General features: G+C 46.2%; 3 protein-coding genes across 8 annotated transcripts in view; 2 read left to right on the top strand and 1 right to left on the bottom strand.

Annotated features, from left to right (window-relative positions):
- RHPN2 (rhophilin Rho GTPase binding protein 2) overlaps positions 1–9,082 on the top strand; it is a 61,057-nt gene extending 51,975 nt beyond the window's left edge. The window contains exons 12-15 of the mRNA XM_037516375.2: positions 193–269; positions 686–832; positions 1,394–1,549; positions 7,813–9,082. Of these exons, the coding sequence (XP_037372272.1) occupies positions 193–269; positions 686–832; positions 1,394–1,549; positions 7,813–8,073 (641 nt within the window). The 3' untranslated portion in view covers positions 8,074–9,082. The remainder of the gene's footprint in view (positions 1–192; positions 270–685; positions 833–1,393; positions 1,550–7,812) is intronic.
- FAAP24 (FA core complex associated protein 24) lies at positions 7,631–12,222 on the bottom strand. 3 transcript variants are annotated; one of them, XM_037516376.2, is made up of 4 exons: positions 11,829–12,222; positions 11,602–11,741; positions 11,269–11,421; positions 7,631–10,245 (listed from the first exon to the last, which is right to left on the bottom strand). In XM_037516376.2, the coding sequence occupies exons 1-4, from the start codon at positions 11,929–11,931 to the stop codon at positions 9,997–9,999; spliced, it is 645 nt and encodes a 214-aa protein (XP_037372273.1). In that variant the 5' UTR covers positions 11,932–12,222; the 3' UTR covers positions 7,631–9,996. The 3 variants fall into 3 exon arrangements, with proteins under 3 accessions (XP_037372273.1, XP_037372274.1, XP_037372275.1); XM_037516377.2 differs by having other exon boundaries at positions 11,269–11,416; positions 11,602–11,680; XM_037516378.2 differs by having other exon boundaries at positions 11,602–11,680; positions 11,829–11,910.
- A 201-nt stretch (positions 12,223–12,423) lies between these two features.
- Positions 12,424–26,934, top strand: part of CEP89 (centrosomal protein 89) — a 67,580-nt gene continuing 53,069 nt past the window's right edge. For 2 of the 4 annotated variants that reach the window (XM_037516370.2, XM_037516369.2), the window contains exons 1-4: positions 12,424–12,610; positions 15,794–15,900; positions 20,186–20,344; positions 23,742–23,928. In XM_037516370.2, the coding sequence (XP_037372267.1) occupies positions 12,572–12,610; positions 15,794–15,900; positions 20,186–20,344; positions 23,742–23,928 (492 nt within the window). In that variant the 5' untranslated portion in view covers positions 12,424–12,571. Of the gene's footprint in view, positions 12,611–15,793; positions 15,901–20,185; positions 20,345–23,741; positions 23,929–25,914; positions 26,261–26,934 lie in introns of those variants that run through there. The other 2 variants (XM_037516372.2, XM_037516371.2) reach the window with 1 other exon arrangement.

Here is a 26,934-nt window from a genome sequence, read left to right as displayed (position 1 = left end):
AAGTGGAAGGTACCGATCTCAAGGGGCTTGGGGCTGGCCTGTAGCCTGTCTTCTGTGCTATCATCTAAATCAAGAGACTGGGGAAAGGTTTGCTTTCTCTTCCCTTCAGAGAGAAAATTTAGACCTGAGTTTATTGCAAATAATTTCCAATTACAGAAACATCTATGTTCCCCTTTTAATCTTCTTTTCTAGCTAAAACTGAGCAAGAGGTTGAAATTATCCTGCCACAGCTCTCCAAGGTGACAGTAACAGACTTCTTCCAGAAGCTGGTAAGTCGAACTCTCATTGATTTGTGACCCAAGGCAGCAGCTTTTACTTATTGCCAGTATGTAAAAGACTTATCTTAGATACTTTAGACTTTCATTAGCTATCTCACCTAAGATAATTTAAAAAAATAATCTTACTTAAAATATTGTGTTGTCAGAAAAGTTATGTTGTATTTTTTCTATGTTTTTCAAGCAAAATGCATCATGACTTTTCTAACAACCAAGTATATTGGATATTCTAGGGACAATCACAATAAACATTCTGGAACAAGTCTGTAGTGTGTATTATCCCACATGCTGCCATTATTCCATCTCTGAGCAGGCCTGTGAAATCTTCAGGAGCAAGGCAACATTTTCTTTAGCTTTCACAGAGCTCACTCAGCCTTCAGGTCCTCACCTAATGATGCTCTGTCCCGAAGGGTCCCTTATCTATGTTTTCGGCAAACAAGAGATGGACACCTCCCCGAAGCATTCAGTTCACTGCAGAAGAAGGGGAATTGGGGTTCACCTTGAGAGGCAACTCCCCAGTTCAAGTCCACTGTCTGGATCCCTACTGCTTGGCTGCGGTAAGCACATACCTTCTAGATTGGGACAAGACTCACTGGCATCTTTCCAGGCAGCCAGACACAAAATGCAAAGAAAGCTGTCCAAGGAGTTCACCTAGAACAGTGAATTTAGGGTCACTCTACGTAAAAGGCCTGACTTTATGTGACTGCCTCTCCTGGATGCCTCATGCCCAGAGAGAAAAGAACTAATGCAAATGTTTGCAAATACCCACTTTGGGGCCTCCCTGGTGGTTCAGGAGGGAAAGTCTCAGTGCTATCAAGCTATTGCCAGCCATTGTGGCCTGAGTTTGATCCCCAGCCAGGGAGCTGACCCACATGGTGCAGCAGACCTCTCCTGTCTTGCCTGCTGTTCCCCTCAGCAGTGTATTTCAGTAGATCTGCCTGTTCTGCCTCCCCCATTCTGTCTCTGGTAAATCCTTTCACACACCCCATCCCCGCCCCTCCCCTCACAAATAAAAATAAATCTTAAAAAAAAAAACCTACTTTGTTAATGAACCTGGGAACTGATTCAGGGCTTTGGATGAACGGAATGTTGACCTTTATTTAAATCATCCCTTGTAGCTGGCAGGAGTCAAGGAGGGGGATTATATTGTTGCCATTCAAAGCGTGGACTGTAAATGGCTGACAGTGAGCGAGGTGATGAAACTGCTGAAGAACTTCGGGGAGGACAACATTGAGATGAAGGTCGTGAGCCTCCTGGACCCCACCTCGTCCATGGTGAGTGCGGGCACCCCTGGCAGGAGCAGGGGCGTGGAGTAAGGTGGCGGGAGTTCCTCAGCCAGGCCCTCTGCCTCTTGGGTACATTTGTCACATGCCACCAACTCCTCAGCATGCCGTCACTGGGATATGTTCGCCTTGAGTCAAAGAGATCACTGATAAGCCTTTTTGTTTTAATCCTGTACGTGAAATTACCAATTGATTTATTTGGGGATTAAATTTATTACAGAGGCAAGGAATACATGCTCATGGTTAAAAAAAATACTCAAATGATAAGAGGGGCTTATGGTGTTGTGTGAAAGGCACTTTCCACTCTCAGCGTCAGCTGTTTCTGCAAGCCTGGGAAGCTGCTTGACACCGCGCACAGGCATGTCTCACCGACTGTGAGGAGCTGTCGCACATGCACTCTTCTGCGCATGTTTGAACTTTGTCGCGTTTAATAATGTACCATGGATACTTGGTTTCTCCACCCAACCAATATTGACTGAGTATCACCTGCGGTTCTGGGCCGCCTTAGGTGTTACTACAACAGCTGGTTGCTAGGCACCAGGCACTGAGTGTGTAAAGAGAGTAAAATATGTGATATGATACAATGACTGGGGCAGGAAGGGGCTTCTCCAGACAGGGTTTACCTGAGACTTCAGGAGTGAGGAGGAACCAGACCATTGGAATAGAGCACAAGAGCATTTGGTCAGGGACCAAAAGTACAGAGGCCCCGTGGAGGAATTAGCTCCTTGTGCTAGAGGAACAAAAAAAGACCTTTGAACTGGAGCATCGTGGCCAGGAGGGCAGCAGGAAATGAGGTGTGGGCAGGAGCAGGGCCTCAGTGGCAGTGGCACGAGCTTGGAAGCCATCTGGCCACCTGAGCAAGGCAGTGACGTGCTCTGGTGTTTATTCTAGAATGATGTCTGCTGCCTGGAGGCCTACTGAGTGGCGGTGAGCTGGCTATGGCAGTCGCCCAGCCTGTGACAAACAGGTCCTTCTAGGAGGGTGGTAGTGGAGGTAGAGAGCTAGGGATATATGTAGGTGATTTGTATAAGAAAAAGGTGGTGGAAAGGGGAATGACACCTCTGGTTTTGGCTTGAACAACAGTGTCATTTTTCATAATGGTGGGGTCCCAGGGGCATAGTAGGGGGTGGGGTAGAGGAGAGAGCAAGTCAGTATTGTGCCATGAACACCTCATATGCCATGAGACCCCAGATGTCAAGAAGGCGGCTGGGGGTTCACATCTTCAGTTCAAGGGAAAAGTCAAAGCTAAAAATAAATATTTGAGAAACATCAGCATAGAGACATTTAAAACTATAGGAGGGCCTACCTGGTGGTGCAAGGGGCTAATTCTCAGCACTATGAAGCTGTCAGCAGCCACTGCAGCACAAGTTCGATCCCCAGCCACATGGCGCAACAGACCTGTCCCGTCTCACTTGCTGCTCCCTTCAGCAGTGTATTTCAATAGATCTGCCTGTTCTGTTCCCCACTCTGTCTCTGGTGAATCCTCTCACTTCCTCGCACCTCTGGCCTACACCCCAGCTTTTGAATGCATGCATGCATGCATGCATAAATAAATAAATAAATACTGTAGGAGACTGCCCTAGGTTGCCCAGGAGGGACTGGGGGCTGAAGAACTAAGCCACGACCCCCACAATTAAGGAGGTTAAGGTTGAAAAATATTTGCAGGCTCAAATTTACCTTGGGATTGTTGTAGTGTTTCCTTTAATGATAGCAAGTGTTCTCTAGTGCTTGGTAGGATTGTTAGATTTATAGAAAAGGGAGAGGCATCTTTAGCTGAACAAGCCAAACTCAAGAGGGGTGTTTTGTAAAGGTTAACTGCTGCGTTATGCAAACCCTTCTGAAGATTATACTGTGAACTATGTGCCTAAGCACGTTAGCAACATTTTGTGTATGTTTATATAAACAGCCTGATTGCAGTGCCTGGGCCATAGTGGATACTCAATAAACATATGGTGAACAAAGCAACCTCAACATTAGACAGATGTTAGAAGTAGATGCTAATCCACATGAATATAGTTAAAAGACAGGTTTCTTCATATTTCCTCTTTGAGCACTATACAATCCCCTAAAAGTTAATATAATAGGGACAGTGATTCTTTTGGGGAAGATGAGAAAGTTCCAGAAATGGATGGTGGTGATGGTTGAACAACACTGTAAATGCACCTAGCCCCATTAAGCTATGTACTTAAAAATGGTTCATGTGGAAACTTTGTTATCTTTAACCACAGTTTTAAAATTTAATTTTTAAGGCATTTTATTTTATTAAGTAAATTATTTTTACCAAGGTAATGTTAGTTTACAACACTGCATGTTTCAGGGGTATAGATTGACATCCCTGCACACCCACCACCAAGCACCAGTAACCCACTGTGATCCCCACCCTCTTGTTCTGATAGCCTCAGTTCTATGGTCATATTTCAAGGGTTTTCTTTTGTCTGTTCATTTGGTTTGTTTCTTTTTTATTCTGCAGATGAGTGAAGTAATTTGGTATGCGTGTCTCCTGACTTACTTCACATAGCATAATCACTTTAAGTTCCATCCCTGTTGTAAATGGCCAGATTTTGTTGTTGTTGATAGCTGAGCAGTTTCCATTGTGTGTCTAGACCACATCGCCTTTATCCACTGGTGTCATGGAGCACTTAGGTTTTTTCTTTAACTTGGCTAGTGTAAATGAAACAGGGGTGGAGAGGGCCACAAAAGAGGCCACAAGGCAGGAGGCCGGATGGATGGAACGACCACCCACCTGCCCAGGCTCTGAGAACAGACAGCCACCAAAAAGCCCCCAAAGGTCAAAAACCAAAACCAAGAGCTAGAGCCTCACAAAGAACAGTGCCCAATACGAGGACAGGTGACAGTCTGTGGGTTCTCACCCACATGCACAATTGCAAGAGACCTCAGGCTCCAGGAACCACAACCATGGGGTTTATTTTACAAACAGCGGAAACAAAGAGCTCATTGTACCCACAAGTGGCGGCTCTCTCACCCAGGTACCATCGGTGATGGTTGCCACTGGTCACCGGGAGTGCTGGGCAGCACTGGCCAGTAGTGATGGCCGCTACTGGTCCCGCAGAGGTGGTGTCAGAGACACCCAGTGTTCACAGCTCTTTGTGAGTTGTTGGGTTACCCCAACAACAAACAGCTCTTTGAGACGCCAGGCCCAGGGTCTGTGGTGCTCCTTTCAGGCGATATCAGAGACAGGACCGAGGCCCAGCCTGTGACAGAGTCCGTCGGCTCCTCTTCCCTCCCTGGAGGGCGGCTGCTGGATGGAGGTGGGAACCATCTTCAGGGGCTGGCATCGTCTCTCCTTCGGAGGCCCCTTGTCCTCTTCTTTCAGGGCTGGGTTTGTGGCCTCCTTTACTTTGGGGCCTCTCTCTAGCTCCCTCCAACCCTGGCTTATATCCTCCTTCACCCACAAGTCTGACTGGACCATTTAGCACCATTTAGCTCATCATTCGTGCCTGATTGGTCCATTACAAAATGGCAGTTACTGAGCTCTGAGGAGCAACTGCCACAACCAACTTGTGGTAGAACAGCGGGGGGAGAGGGCACCACTGCTGCTGCCGGCTCCCACCGCTGAGGCAGCTGCTTCCGGCTACATAAACAGCAGTGCAGTGAACACGGAAGTGCATGTATCCTTTGTCATTAGTGTTTTTGTGTTCTTCAGGTAGATACCTAGGAATGGGATGGCTGGATCATATTATGGTAGATCTATTATGAATGTTTTGAGAAACTTCCATTCATTTCCATAAAGGCTGGATAGCACACATTCTCAGCAGTGTACAGGGGTTCCTTTTCTCCACACCCTCATCAACATTTGTTTCTGGTCTTTTTGATGTGGGCCATACTGGGGGGGAAGGGCGGGGGTGGGAGAAGGGGGAGGTGCAGTGGTGTCTCATTGGTTTTGATTTGCATTTCCCTGATAAGAGGTGATGAGCATGTGTCCATTGGCCATGACTTACCCCTTATTTGGGGGTGTCTGTTTAGTTCTTCTGGCCACTTTTTTTTTTTTAAAGATTTATTTATTTATACAAGCATTAGGTACAGTCAGAAGCGCGGGAGGGTGAGAGAATTCACCAGAGCCAGAGTGGAGAGCAGAACAGGCAGACTGACAAAGCACACTGCTGAAGGGAGCAGCGGGCGGCAGGAGAGGTCTGCGAACCATGTGGGACCCTCCTCCGGTGGCCGGGGAGCAGCCGGGGATCAATCCGGCGCCACAGAGGCTTCGGGCAGCTTTGCAACCCAGTGCTCAACCACTGCGCCACCGGGGAGGCCCTTGTTTTTTTTTTTTTTAAGATGTATTTATACAAGAGCTGGGGTACAGGCCAGAGGCACAGGGGGTGAGAGGATTCACCAGAGACAAAGCAGGCAGCAGAACAGGCAGATCCACTGAAATGCACTGCTGAGGGGAGCAGCGGGCGAGTCAGGAGAGGTCTGCCGTGCTATGTGGAACTTTCCCTGGCCTGCTGGGAATCGAACCCACGCTACAGAGGCTGCGGACAGCTTCACAATGCTGCACTCAACCCGCTATGCCACTGGGGAGGCCCCTGGCCATTTTTTGATTGGGTTACTTTTCTTTTGGAGTTGTATGAGTTCTTTGTAGACCTTGGATAGTAGCTGCTACATTAGATGCAAGATGTGCAGATATGTTCTCACATCAGTACAGTGTCTTTTTGTTTGATAGTTTCTTTAACTGTGTATAACTTTGTTCAATGTAGTCCCATTTTTTAATTTTTGGTTTTGTTTCCCTTGCTGCTGTAGTCAAGTCTACAAAGACATCACTGAAGCCAATGTCGTGTTCTGTATTTTCTTCTATGTGTTTTGTGGTTTCAGGTCTCACACTCAAGTCTTTGATGCTGTTTGAATTAATTTTTGTGTATGGTGTGCGATAGAGGTCAAATATTGTTTTGCATGTGTCTGTCCAGCCTTCCCAGCACCATTTGTTGAAGAGACTTTCCTTTCTCCATTATATTCCTGGCTCCTTTGGCATAAGTTAACTGTCCATATAAATGTAGTTTTATTTCTGAGCTCTCAACTCTATTCCTTTAATCTGTGTATTTTTATCCTAATACCACATTGTTTGGATTACTCTTGCTTTGTAGAATAATTTGAAGTCTGGGAGCATAATAATTCCTTCTGTTTTGTCAGAATTGCTTTTGGTCAGTTGTTTTTTGTTGTTGTTTGTTTTTTTACAAAAAGACTAATAAATTATTACCATCTTAGACCATAGCAATAAAGACTATAAAGTTGAGGGCCTTCCCGGTGGCGCAGTGGTTGAGCGCTGGGTTGCGAAGCTGCCAGCAGCCTGTGCAATGCCGTTCGATCCCTGGCTGCCGGGCGAGGGTCCCACATGGCGCGCAGCCCTCTCCAGCCACTCCCGCTGCTCCCCTCAGCAGTGTATTTCATCAGTCTGCCTGTTCTGCTCTCCACTCTGTCTTTGGTGAATTCTCTCACCCTCCCGCGCTTCTGACTGTACCCAGTGCTTGTATAAATAAATAAATCTTTAAAAAAAAAAGACTATAAAGTTGATCTGTACTTCTAATGTGGATTGAAATTGAAGACACAGCACACAAAGAAAGTAGGGCACAGGCTAGGGTGTGTAGTCTATTCCTTTTAAAAAAAAAAGACAAATGATGACCTTTACTTATACACATATCAATACCTGTATATATACATTCTCTCTAGAAGTGTAACAAAAGTATTGATTTCTCAGGGGAAGGGCCTGGAAGCTAATGTGGGAGGGTTAACTATTATTCACTGTAGGTATTTTCATATTGCTGAATATGAGAGTGCATCACTTTTTCAAATAACTTAAAAAGTGAGTAGTGGTTCTAGCTTGCATTTACCCCTAGCACCTATATTCCTTAAAGATCACACTTGTTTTTATAAACCAGAGACATTCTGCAGGGGAGGGGCAGGAAGGAGCAAAGTAGGGGAGGATAGAGCACAAGGGATTATGGTGACAGTTAATGGGTGAATTGGTGGTGGGAATTTTAAGGGGACTACACCTGAGAGGAGAAAGAAAACATTGTACAAAAATGAACAATGATGTAAAATATATATAAATTAATTAATAAAAAAAAATCATCCTTGTTTTTAAGAACCAAATTCTATATAAGGGTTAGTCACTTGTGTTTCAGGATTATACAACCGAGTTTTTAAAAGGATGCTGTAAGTGTAGGATGCAAGCTTCAGACTTTGCAGTCACTTATCAGGTATTGCAAGGATTTCTAACATTTTTCTCTTCCTTTGTGCAGCATAGTAAATGTGCCACATACTCCGTGGGAATGCAGAAAACCTATTCCATGATTTGCTTGGCCATGGAGAACGATGACGACAAAACTGATAAAAACAAGAAAATCTCGAAAAAGCTTTCTTTTTTGAGTTGGGGCACTAATAAAAACAGACAGAAGTCCGCCAGCACCCTGTGCCTCCCATCAGTTGGGGTCGTGAGGCCTCATATCAAGAAGAAGCTCCCTGCTCTCAGCCTTCTCAACAATGACAGCTTTCTGTACTAATGTGAGGACACTTCCAGTAATGACTAGGCCTTCATATTTGTGCCATAATGGAAAAATTTCTAAATATTCTCAAATCCTGCTTTCTCACGGTGTAGATAAATGATGTCTTTAAGAGTGAAAATAACAAAATTATAGACGTTTATGGGAAAGCAACTTATTCAAGGAGTGTCACCACATTGCTACAAGTTATTTATTATAAAGTATTGTAAGTAGATTAGTGCTGGAAACATGCCTATTTTTGACGGCTAAAATTATGACTTTTAGTTACTATCAGAATAGAATTGGAGTTACTTAAAATAGTTCCCAGGTTTGGGTAATAGATCATTCCTAACCCAGAATTCAGATGACCCCAAATTAAGGCAAGTTTGGGGGCTATGATAGCCTGTAATTAGTTACCAAAGCTGCTGACGGAAATTCATTAACCTAAAACGACAGGATTCCACTACTATTTCTACAGAATATGAATGCTGTTTCCAGATAAAGTCGAGTGCCAAACTTCTCACAATTTATTAGATTAAAAAAAATTAGAAGCAGCTTTTCTTCAAGTTTCATGTCATTTAAAAGTTGCTAACAGTGGCGGTTTTAGATGAAGATGCTGTCTACAAGGTAGATAATATACTGTTTGATACTCAAAACATTTTCATTTTGTTTAAAGTCAGAAGTACATAATTAAATTATATATTTTGAGAGTCTTTAAGATGGGTTAGAAACTAGTTTTACATTTTATAAGGGTAAAGATAGATGTTAAATGATTTCAAGTTTTAAAACCCAGACTTTTCAAAACGACATTCTTAATTAATTTCTCTTGCTATAGGTTGGATGATACTGTGATTCTACTAAGATTCACTGTTGACATAGTACAAGTTATATAGCTAAAAGAAAAAGCATTGAAATTAATTGAGAACTAACAAAAACTTACGTGTTTTCTATTGTGCAATGCCAAGAGGGAAAGTATATTCACTATTCTTAGGGCCATTTTTGTATAATTATTTAAATAAACATTCTTTTTACCTGAGTTAATGGTTTTGACTTTCAATTCTCTTTTAAGTAGTTTCTACCTTAATACATTTTGGGTTTGATTTTGAAAAATTAGAAACATTTCACAAAATAGGACTTAAAAGAGCCTTCCAGTCATCTTAGTATTTTTGAACACATCTTTAATTTTATTTACTTTTCTGCATGAGCAGCTGCATCCCTGGTTCCCAGCCCCCGGCTCTCCTCTCTGCATGCAGCTGCCCCGTGTAGATCGTCCCATTGCTGGGCTGTACATTTACAAACATTCTTTTCCTCCCTCACACACACTGGCTTTTTATCTTTAAATGGGAACTCCAGACTCCAGGCTTTCTGTGTTCAGAAGACGTGCCTCGTATTATAAACAAACTGTGCAGCCACCAGGAAGGGAGGGAGGGAGGAAGGAAGAAAAAAGGCAGTCCCTCTGTTTATTTACACTGGCAGTGGTCTTCAAAGCACAGATCTGGAGAACAGCAGTTCTGCCACCAGGAACAGGGGCTCATGGTCTACAGTTCTTCATTGTTTGTTTCCTTCAGATAGTCACATCCATCGCCTAAAACTCGATAAGCCTTTTTCATGATACATGCAGATCAAGGTCACATAAAAATCTGCCCAAGCTGGCTTCTTGCTGAGTCTGAGTGTCTCTAATTAAATGGACCCTTGGAAAGATCCCCCCCACCCCACCCCGCCCTCTTCAGGCTAGCAGGAGGAGGGCAGTGCTGGCAGGGAAGAACTAGCTGAAATGCCTGGATGCACTAGCTGTAGGACAGGACAACAGGCAGGCTCCAATCAGGACTCTTCCACTAGTTTCTGGGAGAGGAGATCTTTTGTCTTGGCTTTTAAATATGAAAAGAAAACAGGATACGGTCCCTTGTGGTCTAAAAGAACACTACAGAGCAAAGTCGGTAAGAGTCACCTGGACTGAGTGAAGAAGGAATGAATTTGCTGTGCTGCTGGTAGTCCGACGACTGGCTCCAGTTGTTGGATGGAAGAATTACTGAGTTGCTGCAGGCTTGGAAACTTCTGAAGCAGAAGGGGAGCTTTAGTTTTTCCAACCCCTGGGATCTGTTGCACAGTTCTAAGAAGGCAGGGCTCAGAAATCTGAGTCCGTTTCTTCGTGAGAAAAGGGTTTTTACTGGGCTCTTTGGTTTGCTCTTGAACCTAAACCAAAATTAAAGGAAAAGCACATGAGCGCCCTCTAGAGGACTGGCAGTTTAAAAACATTTTGTGGAAATTTTTGTTTTTGCCACTTGGTTCAGCTTGACTCACAAGCTACAAATATTTCATAGAAAAATGAATGTTTTTTCAGATATCAGCAATATTACTGAAAGGTGAGTTATGTGGTCACAAAGGGAGAAGGGATTAAAAAGTAATGATTCATAAAAACTTGTCTTCAGAATGCTTAGGATAAAACCAATGAAAACACACTGTGAGGAACTCAAAAGTGTTCCTATGTCCATTAAGAAACATTACAGTTGTGTGGTATTAAATACTGGTTATACCTAAACTGAAGCAACCTGACTTCGGGCCTGGAGGAAGCTGCCTATCAAAGGAAAACCCTAACTTTCAGTTGGTGACTATAGTAAGGAAATAATAGCAGTATGTCAAGGGAAGATGAATAGTTGGGAAAACTGGTTCTCAATAGTTGGTTCTTTGCTATAGGGAGATTTAAAAACAACATAAAATGCTCAGATCCATGCACATGTTTTGATTTTTAAATGGCCTGCAGTAAGGCTCATGTATCACATTTTTTTAGTTTCCCAGGAAATTCTAATGCATAACCAAGTTTAATAATCAAGATAATTGCGAATCAGTGTTACAAAACAAACTTGCACACAATATTGATGAACAACAGATACTTGGGGATGAGGCAGAGAAGCTGCTTGCCGACATTTTCACCAGCCAAGTGCAGAATAATGAAAAATGGAGTCATTACACCTGGAATTCTAAAATCAGGTGTCTTAACACGTTCATCTTGTTATACACTTGCGCAGAATGTATCTGGGGGGCAAGTTCAGCCGGCGGCAAAAGCAACTTGTGAACTGAAATTCCTACAAAAGATTTTATGAACCAACACTGGGAATATAGATTGAACTAATGGATTGCAATTAGCAAGGGCAGCTGCTAGAGTAAAGGATCCACCAAGGTCAGGTCTACCATGGAAGAGTAGAAATCAGTACTTACTAACTGCATAATGAGGCAGGATGCTTCCGTATGGCTGGCCACTGGAAGCAAGACCATCCCTAGGTCCAACACAGTAAACTTCTGTATGGCTGGAAAGTACTGTTCACTCATTTGGGTTTTTTCAACTATTACAATCCCTTGAAGAGTACTGGACTTAAAAGAAAAAAAAAAATGACAGTAAGCTTTTTTGTAACAAAATACCTTTAAAGGTTAAGAAAGCAATCACTCCAAGAGTGCTTGGAACAGACAACGGTTTTACATAAATCATTCCAAACGACAGAGGGGGAGATGGAAATCAATTTTTAATTTCAGTTTCTCCAATTCTGTACTTACATTTCTAACTCGAACAAGCCTCTTTCTGTAGCCATTTCCTGCCACCAAATCAGCTTCGGTGATATAAAGAATACAGGATCTGCCGGATAAGTAAAAATCTACAGGTGTCGAGCCATCCTCGAACACGAGTTTAATTTTCCCTTCAAAGACAGACAAGAAAATGAGTTCCGTGGTAAAACATTTTTTTAAAAGTGAGAGGAGACTAGAGCAGGGGGCAGCCCACCGACCTTGCAGCTCCTGCGCCAGCTGGGACCCGCGCCATTTCTCATTAGCCACAATGTGACCAAAAGGCAGGTGCGTGGGGCCTGCGCCATTAGGACTCCTTTCCATCGGTGGCCTCGATCAAAGCAGGGAATTGCAGGAAGGTGCTGGAGATGGTCCTGCACACGGTCCCACATGCCACTCCCAGCCGGGGCCTCTTCGGCAGGAGCCCGTCTGCAGTGTCGTTCTTTAAAGGACTGAGTTATCTGCCAATGTCTAAGACGCAGGAGGTTCCCGTGCGGGCTGCCGAGTCCCTCGTTTACACCGCCTGCCTGGCCCCAGACTCTCCGCTCGCCGCTCAGTCCACCTGGGGCCCATCACTTCCGGATTCCCTCCGGCGCCGTCTCCAGTAGTTCAACCTCCCCGCCCTCCACCTACCGCGGCGCCGGATTGGCTACGGATGGACATCTGAGCTGACCAATAAGAGAGCGTCAAGGAGCTCTGCTTCCGCCCCAAAAAAGGATTTGAATGGGACGCGCTGGTTGCCAAGAGCGACGGCTGTGCAGTAACCTCGGCTCTGATTGGCCGGGGAGAAAGCAGGGCCAATGAAAGATGTGGTTGTTGCAAAGTCTTCCGCCTAAAAATGGCGTCCGGGGCTAGGCCCTTGGGAGGTGACGGGTTTAGGGAGAGGTCCCTAGTTCTGTTGATTTCAGCTTGTTAGTCCAGCCCGAGTTTAACCAGCCCCTCCCCACCCCCACCCGCAGCAAGGATGCTCCTGGGATTCCGGAGAGGCCGTAAGAGTCAGTTTGTAAGTAGAGTCTCTCCTGTTTTGCGTTTGGCGGGTAGGAGTTCTGGCGAGAGGGATGGGGAATGGACCTGAAGTTGTGACGAGGTAACCACTCGAGGGAATGGTTTTCCGTTAGAGAAGCTCGATGTTTCGAATTTAAGTAATCCGCTCGCCCAGGTCGGCCGGCCTCAGTTGGACAGGAATCGCCCTGTCCCTCCTGCAACGTTTTGCTCTGGTGTGGGGGAGTTCACTGCTGGCCACACAATCCTGCTCCACTGCAGGATACCCGCCAAGCGGGAAGTCATTTTGATTCCTTCCGCCGCCTCTTAGCCCATACACCCACCAGCAGTTCCTGAGATTCTACCCCCCAAATAACATTCATATGGCAGGGCTCCACCACAGCTGATGGACAGCTCATGACCACACTGTCTAAAGAACAGAAAAACCCACAAGTGATTCAGCGTGAAATAAGCAGGCCAGAACTGTAGAGGTGTGTACCAGGGGAGGGGCAGCAAAGTCAGTCAGGAGAGTTGACCTGGGCCTTGGGGTGGGGAAGGGGATAAAGAAAGCACATTCTAGATGGAGAAGAATGAATTCTTTGCTACGTGGGAAAGGGAAGGCAATTCTGAGTATAAAGCATCAAGACTGTGTAGGGACCAGGAAGGATAGCAAAAACTGAATTAGCGTCCATTGGTGGGTCCATTGGCCTTTTGTGCCAAGCTAGATCATTCTTGTCATCAAGAGTATGGGGCTGCCCCTGAGAATTGTGGGGCTGGGTGGACACAGGCTCCCCCGGTGTTTTACAGAGGCAGGGGGACCCCTAGGAAATGATCAGTAAGGAAATGATCTTAGTGGCACAAGTGAGAAGTGTTTGGCATACTGTGGGGGATCACGCGGTCCAAAAACAGAACAAAACTTATGATGCCTTTTGGGAGGACTGTTGGATACTAGCCCCATGGAGATTCAAAGCCCAAGAAACCCCTTTCTTGTCTTAGCATCTCCTGGGTGGTGGAGAGTAGAGGAGGAGGCAGACATGTAAACTGTCAAATTGCTTGACAAATGTAGTTGATGGGTACCACACAGAGGGGTGCACAGGGAATCAAGGGCTAGGCAGGACTGTTCTGGAATACTATTTCTTGGGTTGCCCGTACAGGCGGAACTGGGGTGGGAGGTGCATGAGACATTTGGAAGGTCTGCCCATCCCTCGTTCCTGAGTGTTTTCCAGACCCTGGCCCTTCCCGTTGGTGGTTCTCACCTCTCTCCCCTGTCCTGCCTGGTTAAGCTTTCCAGGGGCAGTTTTAGTGGATACAGCATGTCCTTAGCCTGAGGTCCAAACTCTTCAATTGGAAGTAATCCTTACTCTTACCACCAACCCATAGTTCTTGCCTCTCCCTCCCAGTTGCCTCTATTTCCAGCAAAAAGAGTACTTGTTATTTCCAGAACACTGCCGCTAATGGCTTGCGTCATCCCTTTATTCATGCTGTTCCGTTTTCCTAGAGTGCTTTTCCATCACATTTCCCAAAGATGGCTGTCTTTGAAGACCCAGGCCTGAGGGGATCCTCCTCCAGCACGTTGTCTTCACCTCTCCCTCAGCACTTTCCATAGTTCTGGGTTAGATAATAAGTATTTGGGTGTTTTTCCTTTGTACCCTCTGTCCTTGAGCATGAGGGATGAGATTTCTTCTTTGCGGTCAGGGTGTCTTGCTCCCAGTGTAAGAGGTGCCCTCATAGCTCTGGTTCTCTGAAGGCCCTGGGCCCCAAGCTGAGCAGCACCAGCAGCCTGGGCTACACCACGGCAACTGGGCTTGATGGCCGACACTGGTGTAGCCAGGTTTGGGTTTTAGAAAAAGTAAGAGAAATAATCCACAGCCATGGAGATACGCAGGTCAGATTTGAGCGTGGTTGGCGTCTTTAAGATGTAGCGTGCTCACCCGCCCAGCTCCGTGCAGAACACACAGGGTAGATTGGGTGCACGACTGGGGCTTTGGTTTTGAATCCTGAGCTGTACCCGCACCTATCAAGTCTTGGAGACATCTGGTTTGGAAAATGGACCCACCAGATGGGGCCCTGATGGGGGATATAAGCAGAGTCTCCAGAGAGGCAAGGAGATTTGACTCAGCTTGGAAGAGGCTTCAGGAGGAAACTTGACTTGATTCTTTCCTGAGAAGACCTTTGACTTGTACCCTTGAGACGTTTGCTTCAGCTGCATCCATTGGGAGTGCCACTGGCCTATGCCCGGCATCTCTAAAGAGCTGTAAATACTGATGCCATGGTCCTCTAGCACCACCTGAGTGCTGACAGCTCTGGCATCTGGCACTGCCCAGCCCAGCTTCGCATGGCTGCCATCTCAGCAGTGTTACCTGTGACTACCTGGATTAGCGAGGTCCCGGTCCACCAAATATCAGTGTCCTACCAGCCCTGGGCTCCCATTGAGGGATGACACCATCTTGCATGGGCAGCTTGTGTTTGGACGACCGGACACTGGGCACTATCTGGGGTAGCCCAGCCGGCCACTGTGGGCTTAGAAGCTCTTTCTTCAGCTCAGTCTCCCCTTTGGAAATAAACCCTGTTGTTGCACCCTGAGATTGAGCCATGTCTTGCAGTTAGTTATGAGTGCATGAGTGAGAACCCACAAACTGTGCCATTCCCCTCATCTGTGCCCTGTTTCACCAGTAGGTGTGAATGTGTGACAGGCACATAGGAATGAAGACTGGGCTGCATTCAGAAACTTCTGAGAGACCCCCAGTTGCCTAAGGCAGAGCTCTCTGGCTTCCACTGTGTGGGGGAGTCTGTATCAACTCGTCTTGACACTCTCCCTCTGTGAGCTAAACTACCTGACTTCTTTTTTTAGCCCCTCCCAGGTGTCGGGCAAGGTACTAGTGCTGGAGTTCCAGGTTGATAAAGACAAAAAGGTTGCCAGCTCCAGGAAGTGTCCATGACAGGGGGTTGCCAGTGAGTAGTGCTATGGGGGCAGGCAGTGCCATGAGACAAGTAGAGGGTGACTTGGAAGGCCAGTGAGAAGGATGAGATGGAATGGACTCTATGGACGTGCGTACCTGACTGAAAGGGGGTGAGCGGGCCTCCTGTGGGGCTGGATCCCCGAGTAACCAGTGCAGACATCCTCTGCCTGGCCCAGGGAGGGGTGGTGTCAGGACCTGGGTGATCCCCTACACCAGTGACTCCTGACTTTCATTCATTTGTGCAGAAACATATCGCCCATGGCCTTATTCCTGCAGCCAGCATCGCCCCGAAGCCAGCTGTGCCCCGCACACCACCTCCCCGCAGCCCTAATCCCTCTCCAGAGAGACCAAGGTGAGTCTCAGGTGAGCAGGCACTGAGGTCACTGCTGTGCTCCACTGAGCACTAGTCCTAGAGCTCTTTAAACCGACAAGAAAATCACAGATTAGGGCCTCCCCTGGTGGCGCCGTGGTTGAGCGCTGGGCTGTGAGGTTCGATCCCCGGCCCCCAGTGAGGGTCCCACATGGCACGCAGACCTCTCCTGCCATGCCCACTGCTCCCCTCAGCAGTGTATTTCGCTGGTCTGCCTGCTCTGCTCCCCACTCTGTCTCTGGTGAATTCTCTCACCCTCCTGCGCTTCTGACTGTACCCAGTGCTTGTATAAATAAAAAAAAATAAATCTTTAAAAAAAAAAAAAGAAAAGAAAATCACACATTAGACAATTAGATTCGTGTCCTGTGAAACATTTATCATAGAACAGCTAAGTACGTTTCAGGTGTGTGGCGCTCTTGCATTTCATAGTTGAATGCAGTTAGTATCTCTCCAGATATAAAGCATTGAAGTCCAGTAATTTCAGTGGGCAGTATGTTAAAAGGAATTTGAGCTGTGCCCATCATTTCCTTTTTAAACACAAGCCTGCAAAGAACTACTTTGCAGGAAGGAAGGCATCTGGGATTCCCCATCCTGGGGGCTCCTGACACAGCAGAGTAAGGGCTTTCTTTCAGACCCCTGCTGGGTTTTTTAGACACGGGGGAATTCTGGACTATTTTTCTCTATAAATACTTGGATACAAGGCTTGGCTATTAATGGATTAACAAGAACTAATTTCATCCAAGCATGGTATCTTCCTCTTAGCGTTCTCTGAAACTGGAATATTATATGTCTCCTGATTGGAAAAAAAAACCACTTTGAAATATTTTTAGTATTTGCTTTTCCTTCAGTGTAATCTTGATAGCAAGAGTAGCCTTTTATTGTTCCAAGAACTCCGGTAAGTGCTTCAGAACCACTCACAATTTCCTTCTATCAACGACAACAAGTCCTGGAGCATCGCCAGTATGAGTTGAGGTGTTAGTCACAGGCCCAGGATCTCCCAGCTGGCCAGCAGAGGGTCTGTCTCGTTCTTCAGGGTTTGTGTGAACAGCCCTTAAGCTGTGTCACTGGGACTTAAATGTTTATGTGGTAGCAGCAGCCATGTCATGCTGAGGCTACTTTACATTCTCTCTCTTTTTTTTTTTTTTTTAAAGATTTATTCATCTACGCATATAAGAGCTGGAGTACAGGCCAGAGGCGCAGGGGGTGAGAGGATTCACCAGAGACAGAGTGGGGACCAGAACAGGCAGACTGAATGTAATACACTGCTGAGTGGAGCAGCAGGCCAGACAGGAGGTCTGCTGCACCATGTGGGTTGCTTCCTGGCTGGCCGGGGATCAAACTCGTGCTGCAGAGGCTGCGGATTGCTTCATAGTGCGGTGCTTAACCCCTTGCGCCACCAGGGAGACCCCTCGCCTTAACATTCTAAAGCAGGAAATGGCCACGTGGCATTTCGTGGCTGGCATCCTGTAGACTTCTTAGCACGTCTCTATAGTCCCTGCGCTTTAAAAATTACCTCCCTGGAGGGGAGCAAGGGTCAAAACAGGGGAGGAAAGAGTAAAAGGGCCTGTGATGACGCTTCACGGGTGATGCAATGGGGGAACTACAGGGACTAACACACCTGAGGGGGGACATCAAGTACTGTCCAAAAATGAACAGTGATGTAAGAAAATAAATATATATTAAAAATACTTCCCTGGATTGCAGTCTTTGTAAGCCCAAAATAACCAATATGGCTTTGGCAAATTTGGCATGTTTCTAGATAATTTTTTGAATGTTGTTTTTTAAAAGCAACACTCACATTAACCTTTGATGTTATTTTACTTCACCTGTCATGTGACAGGGTAAGAATCTTCAAGTGATTTATTTGTTTCCTCCTTCCCATCTTTTGTGTTACTGTTGTCATGTATTTTAATTTTACATGTTGTAAACCCCATAATAGGTTGTTACTGTTTTTGCTTTAGGCGGTTTTTTTTTAATTTTTAATTTATTTTTAAATTTTTTAAAAGATTTATTTATTTATTTATACAAGCACTGGGTACAGTCAGAAGTGCGGGAGGGTGAGAGAATTCACCAGAGTCAGAGCGGGGGAACAGAACAGACTGATGAAATACACTGCTGAGGGGATCAGCAGGTGGCAGAAGAGTTCTGCGCGCCATGTGGGACCCTCGCCTGGCGGCCGGGGATCGAACTGGCGCTGCAGAAGCTGCAGGCAGCTTCGCAACCCAGCGCTCAACTGCTGCACCACCCGGGAGGCCCCTTATTTTAATTTTTTAAAAACAATTTTGTTAAAATAAAATGGGTGTACCTTGAACTGTACATATTTAAAATGCATAATTTGGTTAAATCTTGACATGTGTTTACACCTGTGAAGCCATTGCCACAATTAAGATAATAAATATAACTATGGGCCTCCCTGATGGTGCAAGGGATTAAGCATCAAACTGTGAAGCAATCCGCAGCCTCTGCAGCACGAGTTTGATCCCCGGCTGGCCAAGGAGCTACCCACATGGCACAGCAGACCTCTCCTGTTTTACCCATTGCTCCCCTCAGCAGTGAATTTCAGTCAATCTGCCTGTTCTGTTCCCTACTCTGTCTCTGGTGAATCCTCTCACCCCCTGGCCTGTGTCCCAGCTCTTGCATAAATAAATAAATAAATAAATAAATAAATAAATCTTTTTAAAAAAGATAATAAATATATCCAGCATCCCCAGAAGTTTCCTCATTGCCCCTTTGTAATTCTCCCTGCTGCCCCCTCTCCTACTTCCCACCCTCCTCTGCTCAAGCCACCCTCACCCCATCCCCAGGAGGTTACTTTCTGTCATTATGCATTTTCCTAGAATTTATATAAATGGAATTACACACAATAATTATGAAATTATGCTAGCTTCTTTCACTTACCTAATAAGATTTATCCATGTTATAAAAATCAGTCATTCATGGTGTTTTTTTTTTAAGATTTATTTTTATTTTATTTATACAAGAACCGGGGTACAGGCCAGAGGTATGAGAGGGTGAGAGGTTTCACCAGAGAGAGTGGAAATAGAACAGGCAGACGACCGAAATACACTGCTGAGGGGAGCAGCGGGCGAGACAGGAGAGGTCTGCCACGCCTTGTGGGTTGCTCCATGGCCGGCGGGGATCGAACCGGCACTGCAAAGGCTGCGGACAGCTTCACAGTGCTGCGCTCAACTGCCTGCACCTCCAGGGAGGCCCCATTCATGCTTTTTGTCATTAGTAGTTATTCCATGATATGAATATGCCACAGTTTACCTATTCACCTATTCATGGATATTTGGGTTGCTTCCAGTTTTTGGCTACTAGAAATAAAACTGCTAAGAACACTTGTGCACAAGTCTGTTTGGACCTAGGCTTTCATTTCTCTTGGGTAAACACCTAGGAGTAGAATACGTGGGTCACATGCTGGGTCTATTTTTAACTTATTAGGAAATTGCCAAACTATTTGCCTAAGTCGTTATTCCAGTTATGTCCAGCAGCATATGAGTTTCATTTTCTTCTTATCCTCACCAACACTTGGTTTAGTGTGTGTGTTTGTGACTTTAACAACCAGACATTAGTTCATAGCTATCAACGTATAGAGTTTTTGCGGCGGATCTTTGTCTTCATTATGCTTTCAGGACAACTGTGTATGGACAGGTATTGTTTTTAAAGTGGCTATTAAAGACTTTTACATTCTTTTATGTCTCCTTACTCCCCCCTAAACCCCCCCCCCCCACTTCTGATACTCACTTTAGTAGGAAAACTTGAATACAGACTAGATGGAAGAGCTGGCTTCACTTCCTATTAGCTAGGAAATATTGGGCAATCCATTTAACTTCTTCTTTGTTTTAAACATTTTTTAATGATTTATTTTTATTTATTTATGCATACAAGAGCTGGGGTATAGGCCAGAGGTGCAGAGTGTGAGAGGATTCACCAGAGACAGAGTGGGGAGCAAAACAGATGGGTCTACTGAAATACACTGCTGAGGGGAGCAGCAAGGAAACAGGAGAGTTCTGCTGTGCCATGTGGGTCAGCTCCCTGGCCGGGGATTGAACTCAGGCCATAGAGGTGATAGCATGAGAGTGCTTGAGACTTAAGCTCTTAACCCGCATGGGGCTGGGTGGGTGCTGGCAGACTGTGCTCTGGAGAGGTGCCAGCACTGTGAAACAGAAGGTGACTGGCAGTGGTTGGGGGGTGTGTGTCCCTGTGGCTCAGTCTCCCGTTGGAAGATCTGTGTCTCATCATCTCACTGAGTTTTTGTCCCCAGATCAGCTCTGGCTGCAGCCATTCTGGCAACAACACTGACTGGCCGGACTGTCGCCATTCCCCAGCCTCGCCAAAGGTCCCTGTCCGAGAGTGACACGACCTTCGTCGACAAGGACAGTTTCATCGAGCCCTATGCCACCATCTCGGAGCTGCGACCTCAGTAAGGACCGGATCACGGGCTCTGCTTCCTCCCAGGGCAGGGTTGTGCATGCTGAGCATGCGCGCATGTGTGTACAGGTGTGAGTGTGCATGTGTGTACAGGTGTGAGTGTGTCTGTGTACAGCTGTGAGTGAGTGTGTGTGTGTGTGTGTGTGTGTGTGTGTGTGTGTGTACAGACACATGTGCATGCGGCTATCACTGCAGCTCACTATTCAGGCTCTCACCAACAATGTTACAGGGACACTGCCCTGACACAAATTGCTCTTCGCTGGGTCAGAATCTTCTCTAGAATGGCTCATGTTAAATTCTGGCCTAGAAGGCACAGGTCTTCTCACAGCACAGTCAGTGAATCCCGTGTTCTGGGTGCCACAGTCCGGAGAGCGAGCATTGCAATCACTGCTTCTTGTGGGCCTCCTCTCTGAATGTTCATGTGACCTCACCTTGCTGGCACCTACCCTGTAACCCTCTTTCGCATTTGGCATCATTTCCTCCATTGCCTGTGCTGGGCTGGAGCTGATGCAGCCCTGGGGGGCAGGGAGGTTTCCTCCTGAGGAGGAGAAGATTGAAAGAGCTAAGGGAAGCTGGGAGGAACCAGCTGGGAGGGCAGGAGGGTTGTAGGGAGGGTCAGAGGTGAGCGCTGAGCCTCTGAGAGAGGATGTTTGTGGCTGGCAGCTTGGAAGTTATTTGAGTCAAGACTGGAGGAGTGGGCTCAGGCTGTGATGCCCGAGGGGTCCTGTTTCGGGTTTGTTGTGTCCCCTAGGAGCATAGGAAGACACTGAGGGCCTGAGAGCTGTAGGGGTGTGAGGGATACAGGACTAAGTTTGCCTTTTATCTGTTGTATGTACTCAATTTTGTGTTGTTTTGTTTTGTTTAATATGTACAGCTTTCAGGGCCTCCCTGGTGGCGCAGTGGGTTGAGTGCTGTGCTGTGAAGCTGTCTGCAGCCTCTGCAGTGTGGGTTCAATTCCCGGCCGGCCAGGGAGAAACCCACATGGCGCGGCAGACCTCTCCTGCCTCACCCACTGCTCCCCTCAGCAGTGTCTTCAGTCTGTCTGCCTGTTCTGCTCCCCACTCTGTCTCTGGTGAATTCTCTCACCCTCCCGTGCCTCTAACTGTACCCCAGTTCTTGTATAAAAAGAAAATAAATCTAAAAAAAGAAAATATACACAGCTTTCAGTAGGTAGGTCCTTTTTTTTACTTTTTTTTTTTTTTAAAGATTTATTTATTTATGCATACAAGAACTGGGGTACAGGCCAGAGGTGTGGAGGTTGAGAGGAATTACCAGAGACAGAGTGGGGAACAGAACAGGCAGATCTACTGAAATACACTGCTGAAGGGAGCAGTGGGGGAGTCAGGAGAGGTCTGCTGCACCATGTGGGTTGCTCCCTGGCCGGCTGGGGATCAAACTTGTGCTGCAGTGGCTGCGGATAGCTTCATAGGTTGCGTCTTAACCCCTTGTGCCACCAGGGAGGCCCTTACTTGTTTTTTTAAAGATTTTATTTATTTTTGCATGGAAGAACTGTGATGTTGACCAGAGGAAGGCGGGGAAGGGGTGGGGGGAGAGCGTGAGAGGATTCACCAGAGATAGAGTGAGGAGCAGAACATGTGGATTCATTGAAATACACTGCTGAGGGTAGTAGAGGACAAGACAGGAGAGGTCTGCTGTGCCATGTGGGTGACCTCCCTGGCCAGGGATTGAACTCAGGCCATCATGGTGGCCCTTTGTGGTGGGAGCACTAAGACTTAACCCCTAGGCCACCAGGGAGGCCCTCAATTTGGTGTTTTGGATTTTTTACACGTCAGATATTCTGTACTTTTTATGTAATAAGACCTATCAGTCTTTGTGGTTTCTGTCAAATCTAGAAAGACCTTGTAGAAATGCTCATGTATGTCCTTCTTGGATGTGTTCATATTTTTGCTTTTGTACATTTTAATCTTGATTCTATATTGAGATATTTTAACAGAGCCTGTTTTTCTCAAGGTAAGAATTTATACTTTGGCTGAGTAAGAGCTAACAATGAGGAAATAGTTCTAAAATTCATTGGGAAGCGTGATCAGATCAGACAGATCATCAGGAAATCTGGGAAGGAAGAAGACTGGCCCCAGGGAGAGGCACACAGTCCTAAAGTATATTTAAACATGAAGTAGTTAAACTAGAATAGGACTGGTTTATGAGAGAGGCGCAGGCAAGTTTCCCAAGGCCGAACTACTGTTTGCAAGAGTATTGAGTCTTTAGTAAAGGCAGCCCCGCAGATCAAAGGGGAAGGAAAGGATTCAACAGTATATTAATGAGCAGTACTAGGGGAAAAAACGACTTTGGGCCTTGCCTAGTTCACATACCAACAATAATGAATAAAAAGATTAATCTGTATATACACATAAATAAGACGGAGAAATCCAATGTCCAGTCTTATCAAAACTCCGGAGGAATTGGACTGCTATTCTCAGCTCAGAATTTAAAAAGTTAAAAAATTGTTTTTCTTATCCTCTAGGTTAAGGAAATTTACATAGCCCAAATAAAATTAATGAGATCAAAAATACAGTAAATACAGGTGGGGATTTTCATTTTAGTAGATCAAAGGTTAATTTCAAACTGGAATAGAAATACTAAAAGGGAAATAGATAAATGGACACAGGGTATAGGCAGTTCATAACAGAGGATCAGATTCCATACAAATATATGGAAAAACATTCCGTCTCAGTAAGAAATGCAAATACACACAGTAAGGTTTAACCTCTTCTGGAAGTTTTAGAAAACTATTCTCAACGTCATAGGTTGGGGAAAGGACTTGTCAGGTGTTTTTGTGTGGTGCCCATGCAGACACTCAAAGTGTTGATGGCATTTGACTCTACAGTTTGCCATCTGGGTGTGTGTTTCATAGGACTAATTCTAAATACAGAGATTTTCTGTACGTGGAAGTCATTACAAGATTTTTTACTGGGTTGTCAGAAAGTCATGACACATTTTTTCTGTTTTTAAGTACATCATGACTTTTCTGACAACCCAATATAACTGAAAATTAGGGGTGATGGTGGGGGGACCTAATGACTGACTTAAGTCTTAACTTTTACAATGTTGACTGTAAAAACTTGCTAATAACAAGGCAAGCAATGTGTGTGTGTGTGTGTGTGTGTGTGTGTGTGTGTGTGTGTGTGTGTGTATGGTGAAAATAACTCTAAAAACCTAGGTAAAAATCCTAGAAAGAGATGCTGAGAGTGTACAGAGATGGGACAGCAGTAGTTTCATCTTTCAGCATTTGTATATTTTGTAACGTAGCTGTGATCTGATCAGGGTGAGGACTGAGAGATGGAGGCAGCACATTGAATACGTGGATCTATACCAATGTGATGTGTTAAATGGCCTGGAGACTTATGTTATTCTTCAATGTTCTAACACAGACCGAATTGGCAGAGCAAGGCAGGAAGAAGAAACTCTTTGCCATCCTTTGAGACACTGGGCTACAGGGAGGAGGAGGACTCCGATACACACCTGTCTTCCAGCTACAAGGACTTGGGGACTGTCAGTGCCCGCAAAGAAGAGGGAGCACTCCCCGATGCCGTGTACACCTTGTCACACAGGAATCAGGTGTTTGTCGCAGTCCAGAATTTCTTTTGCACCTTGACATTAACTTAGAGTAGATTGTATAGCATACATTAGGAAAGATTTACTTTTTCTCTTCTGCCTTGGAGACTTTTGTTTGGGGGCTCTTTTTTTTTTTTCTTTCCTTGGTCTTTCAAAGATGAGTGCTTTAAAGACAAACATAAACATCTTTACATCCTTGGTATAGACAACCACCTGATGTTAGTAATCCTGCTCTTTCCTGTGACCCAATTTTCCTATCACTTTTCCAATGTCAGTGTGCACGTAACAGCCTTTCTTCAAATTCGTGCCTGAGGCAGAGGAGCATTGTTGCTTATCTGTCCATAGTAGCTGACAGTCTGAGGGCTTACCCATGCTCTATTTCATGCTCTTGTTTTCATATATCTCCCACTAACTCTGAGGTTTTGTCGTTTATTTTTATTTATACAAGAACTGGGGTATAGGCCAGAGGTGTGGGAGGGTGAGAGGATTCACCAGAGACAGAGTGGGGAGCAGAATAGGCAGATCTACTGAAACACACTGCTGAGGGGAGCAGCGGGCGAGACAGGAGAGGTCTGCTGCGCCATGTGGGTCACCTCCCTGGCTGGGGATCGAACTGCTGCTGCAATGTCTGGCGATAGCTTCATTGTGTTGAGACTTAACCCCTTGCCCCATCAGAGAGGCCCTATCTGGGTGTTTTCTATTGCTCTGTCTTCCAACTCACTTATCTGTTCCTCTGCTTTATCCAATCTATTGTTGAACCCCCTGTATTGTATTTTTCAGTTCTATTATTGTCTTCTTCAGCTCTATGGCTACTGCTTAGAGGGTCCTTAGTTTTTCCAGTTCATTCATTTCCTTAGACTAGTGAGCAAGTTTATAACCATTATTTTGTTTTTTGTTTTTTTTTTTAAATACCTTTTTTTTTTTTTTTTTAAAGAGGCATGTATTTTATTTATTTATTTATTTATTTATTTGTTCGTTTGCACATGCACTGGGTACAGTCAGAAGCGCGGGAGGGTGAGAGAATTCACCAGAGCCAGAGCGGGGAGCAGAGCAGGCAGAAGGACCGAGGTACACTGCTGAGGGGAGCAGCGGGCGGCAGGAGAGGTCTGCGCGCCATGCGGGACCCTCCTCCGGTGGCCGGGGAGCAGCCGGGGATCGAACCGGCGCCGCAGAGACTGCGGGCAGCCTCGCAACCCAGCGCTCAACCGCTGCGCCACCGGGGAGGCCCTATAACCATTATTTTGAATTCCTCTTCAGGTAGTTTGCTTAATTCTACTCATTTAGGGTCATTTTACAGAGTGTGGTGCTCTTTCATATGGGGCATGTTCTTCTGTTTACCCATTTTGCCTGGTTCTCTGTGTTTACTTCTAGCTTTTAGGAAGCACTACTACCTATTCTAGTACTCAGGGTTTGGCTTTTTTTTTTTAAGATTTATTTTTATTTGTTTATGCATACAAGAACTGGAGTGTAGGCCAGAGTTGTGGGAGGTGAGAGGATTCACCAGAGACAGAATGGAGCGCAGAACAGGCAGATCTACTGAAATACACTGCTGAGGGGAGCAGTGGGCGAGACAGGAGAGTGCTACTGCACTCTACTGCACCATGTGGGTCACCTCCCTAGCCAGGGATCGAACTCATGCCACAGTTGCTGGCAATAGCTTAATAACACTGAGACCTTAACCCCTGTGCCACGAGGGAGGCCCATGAGGGCTTGGTCTTATGCAGGTGATGCCTCGTGTCATTTGGAGCACTGTCTCCATGGTGTCCTGATTTAGTTGCACCAGGCTCCACCCACCTGCCCGTTGTGTTGGGACAGCACTGTGTGTAGGGCTGTCAGTCCTGCCAAGCAATGACTCTTTTGTTGGGTTTGGCCTTGACCCTGGACTAACGTGTGCTCTGTGGGTGGTATTTTGGGTCCAGTCTTGGCATGTGGTTGGCTGGGATTGCCTTATGATGTGTGCCAGTGTATCTAGGCTCTCTGCTGCATTGGTGATCACTGGGCCTGCAGCAGTGTGATGCCAGCAGCAGTCCATGGTGTCATAAGGGCAGCGAGGTGCTGGAGGCTTGGTCCTCAGTTAGCCAGCCCGGTTGCAATAGGTGTGCTGGGCCTGCTGGGTTGTTGGCCATGGTACCTGCAGTCAGTGCTTGTAGGGCTTGGTGACTGGCTCCAGTGCTGCTCGAGGTTATGGGCCATGTGCAGCCTGGGGTCAACGCTACAGGCACAGCAACATTTGGTGCCCTGCAAGGCTGTGGAGGCTGAAGGGGCGAGGCTGCATGGGCAGAGAGGCCTGTGGCCAGTGAGGCCTGGGACTCTGGCATGGCACATAGCAAATGGGGTAGGGTGGCATGGCGTTGGATCTTGGTGTTGAGCAAGACTGGGGCTATTAGAGAAGCTCCGTATGGGGCCTTACAGGGTACATATGGGGGCTGCAGTGGACAGGGGCTGGCACACCTGGGCTGAGAGGGGATGTAGGATGCAGTGGGATTTGCTTGTGAGCTGGTTGTGGAAGCTCCACAGGGTGCTTGCTGGCCGTGGGAGCCCTACTAGGTAGCTGGCAAGCAGGTGGTAGGGCCTTGCCTACCTGTCTGCCAGGAGTAGACCCTCTCAATTGTTGTCTCGACCCTCAGCTAGCCAGGTAGAGTTCCCATCAGGGATTTGCCCTTGGGGTATAGTAGTAGTGGGTTCCAAGGGGACACCCGCTCATCCTATTGATAGCTAGGTGGTGAGAGAGTGCCAAGATGGGGCTACCAGTGCCTCCAAACCTGGTTTATTCTCTAGTGTACTTTGCTGCCCAGGAACCTGCTGGAGGGATAGTATCTGGGATTCCTACTCCCACGTGTTGGGTGTTGTTCTGACGGGCCTTGTTGCTTTAGCTCCCAGGGCAAGTGTATCTGCTCCTGGGTCTATTTAGGGTCAGGTGTTAATCTCCACTTTCTCCCCAGCTTTCTTATTCTCACTTCCCTCTGGCCCTTAATTCAGGGGCTCCAGGGGTCATCTCTGCTATTCTGG

This window comes from Talpa occidentalis, unplaced genomic scaffold (genome assembly GCF_014898055.3).
Source record: "Talpa occidentalis isolate TD23 unplaced genomic scaffold, MPIMG_talOcc4v2.1 talOcc4.17, whole genome shotgun sequence".
Classification (NCBI taxonomy): domain Eukaryota; kingdom Metazoa; phylum Chordata; class Mammalia; order Eulipotyphla; family Talpidae; genus Talpa; species Talpa occidentalis.
Note: the sequence above shows the minus strand (reverse complement) of the source record. Positions and strands in the feature narration are given on the sequence as shown.

Bases quoted from the DNA above. Each gene is read 5' to 3' on its own strand.
- FAAP24 (XM_037516376.2), bottom strand. From the start codon at position 11,931: ATGGAAAGGAGTCCTAATGGCGCAGGCCCCACGCACCTGCCTTTTGGT. The intron at 11,422-11,601 runs GTAAGTACAGAA...TTTTCTTTTAAG, and splicing joins GGCTTGTTCGAGTTAGAAAT to TCCAGTACTCTTCAAGGGAT. The intron at 10,246-11,268 runs GTAAGTACTGAT...ATTTTGGTTTAG, and splicing joins CCTGCCTCATTATGCAGTTA to GTTCAAGAGCAAACCAAAGA.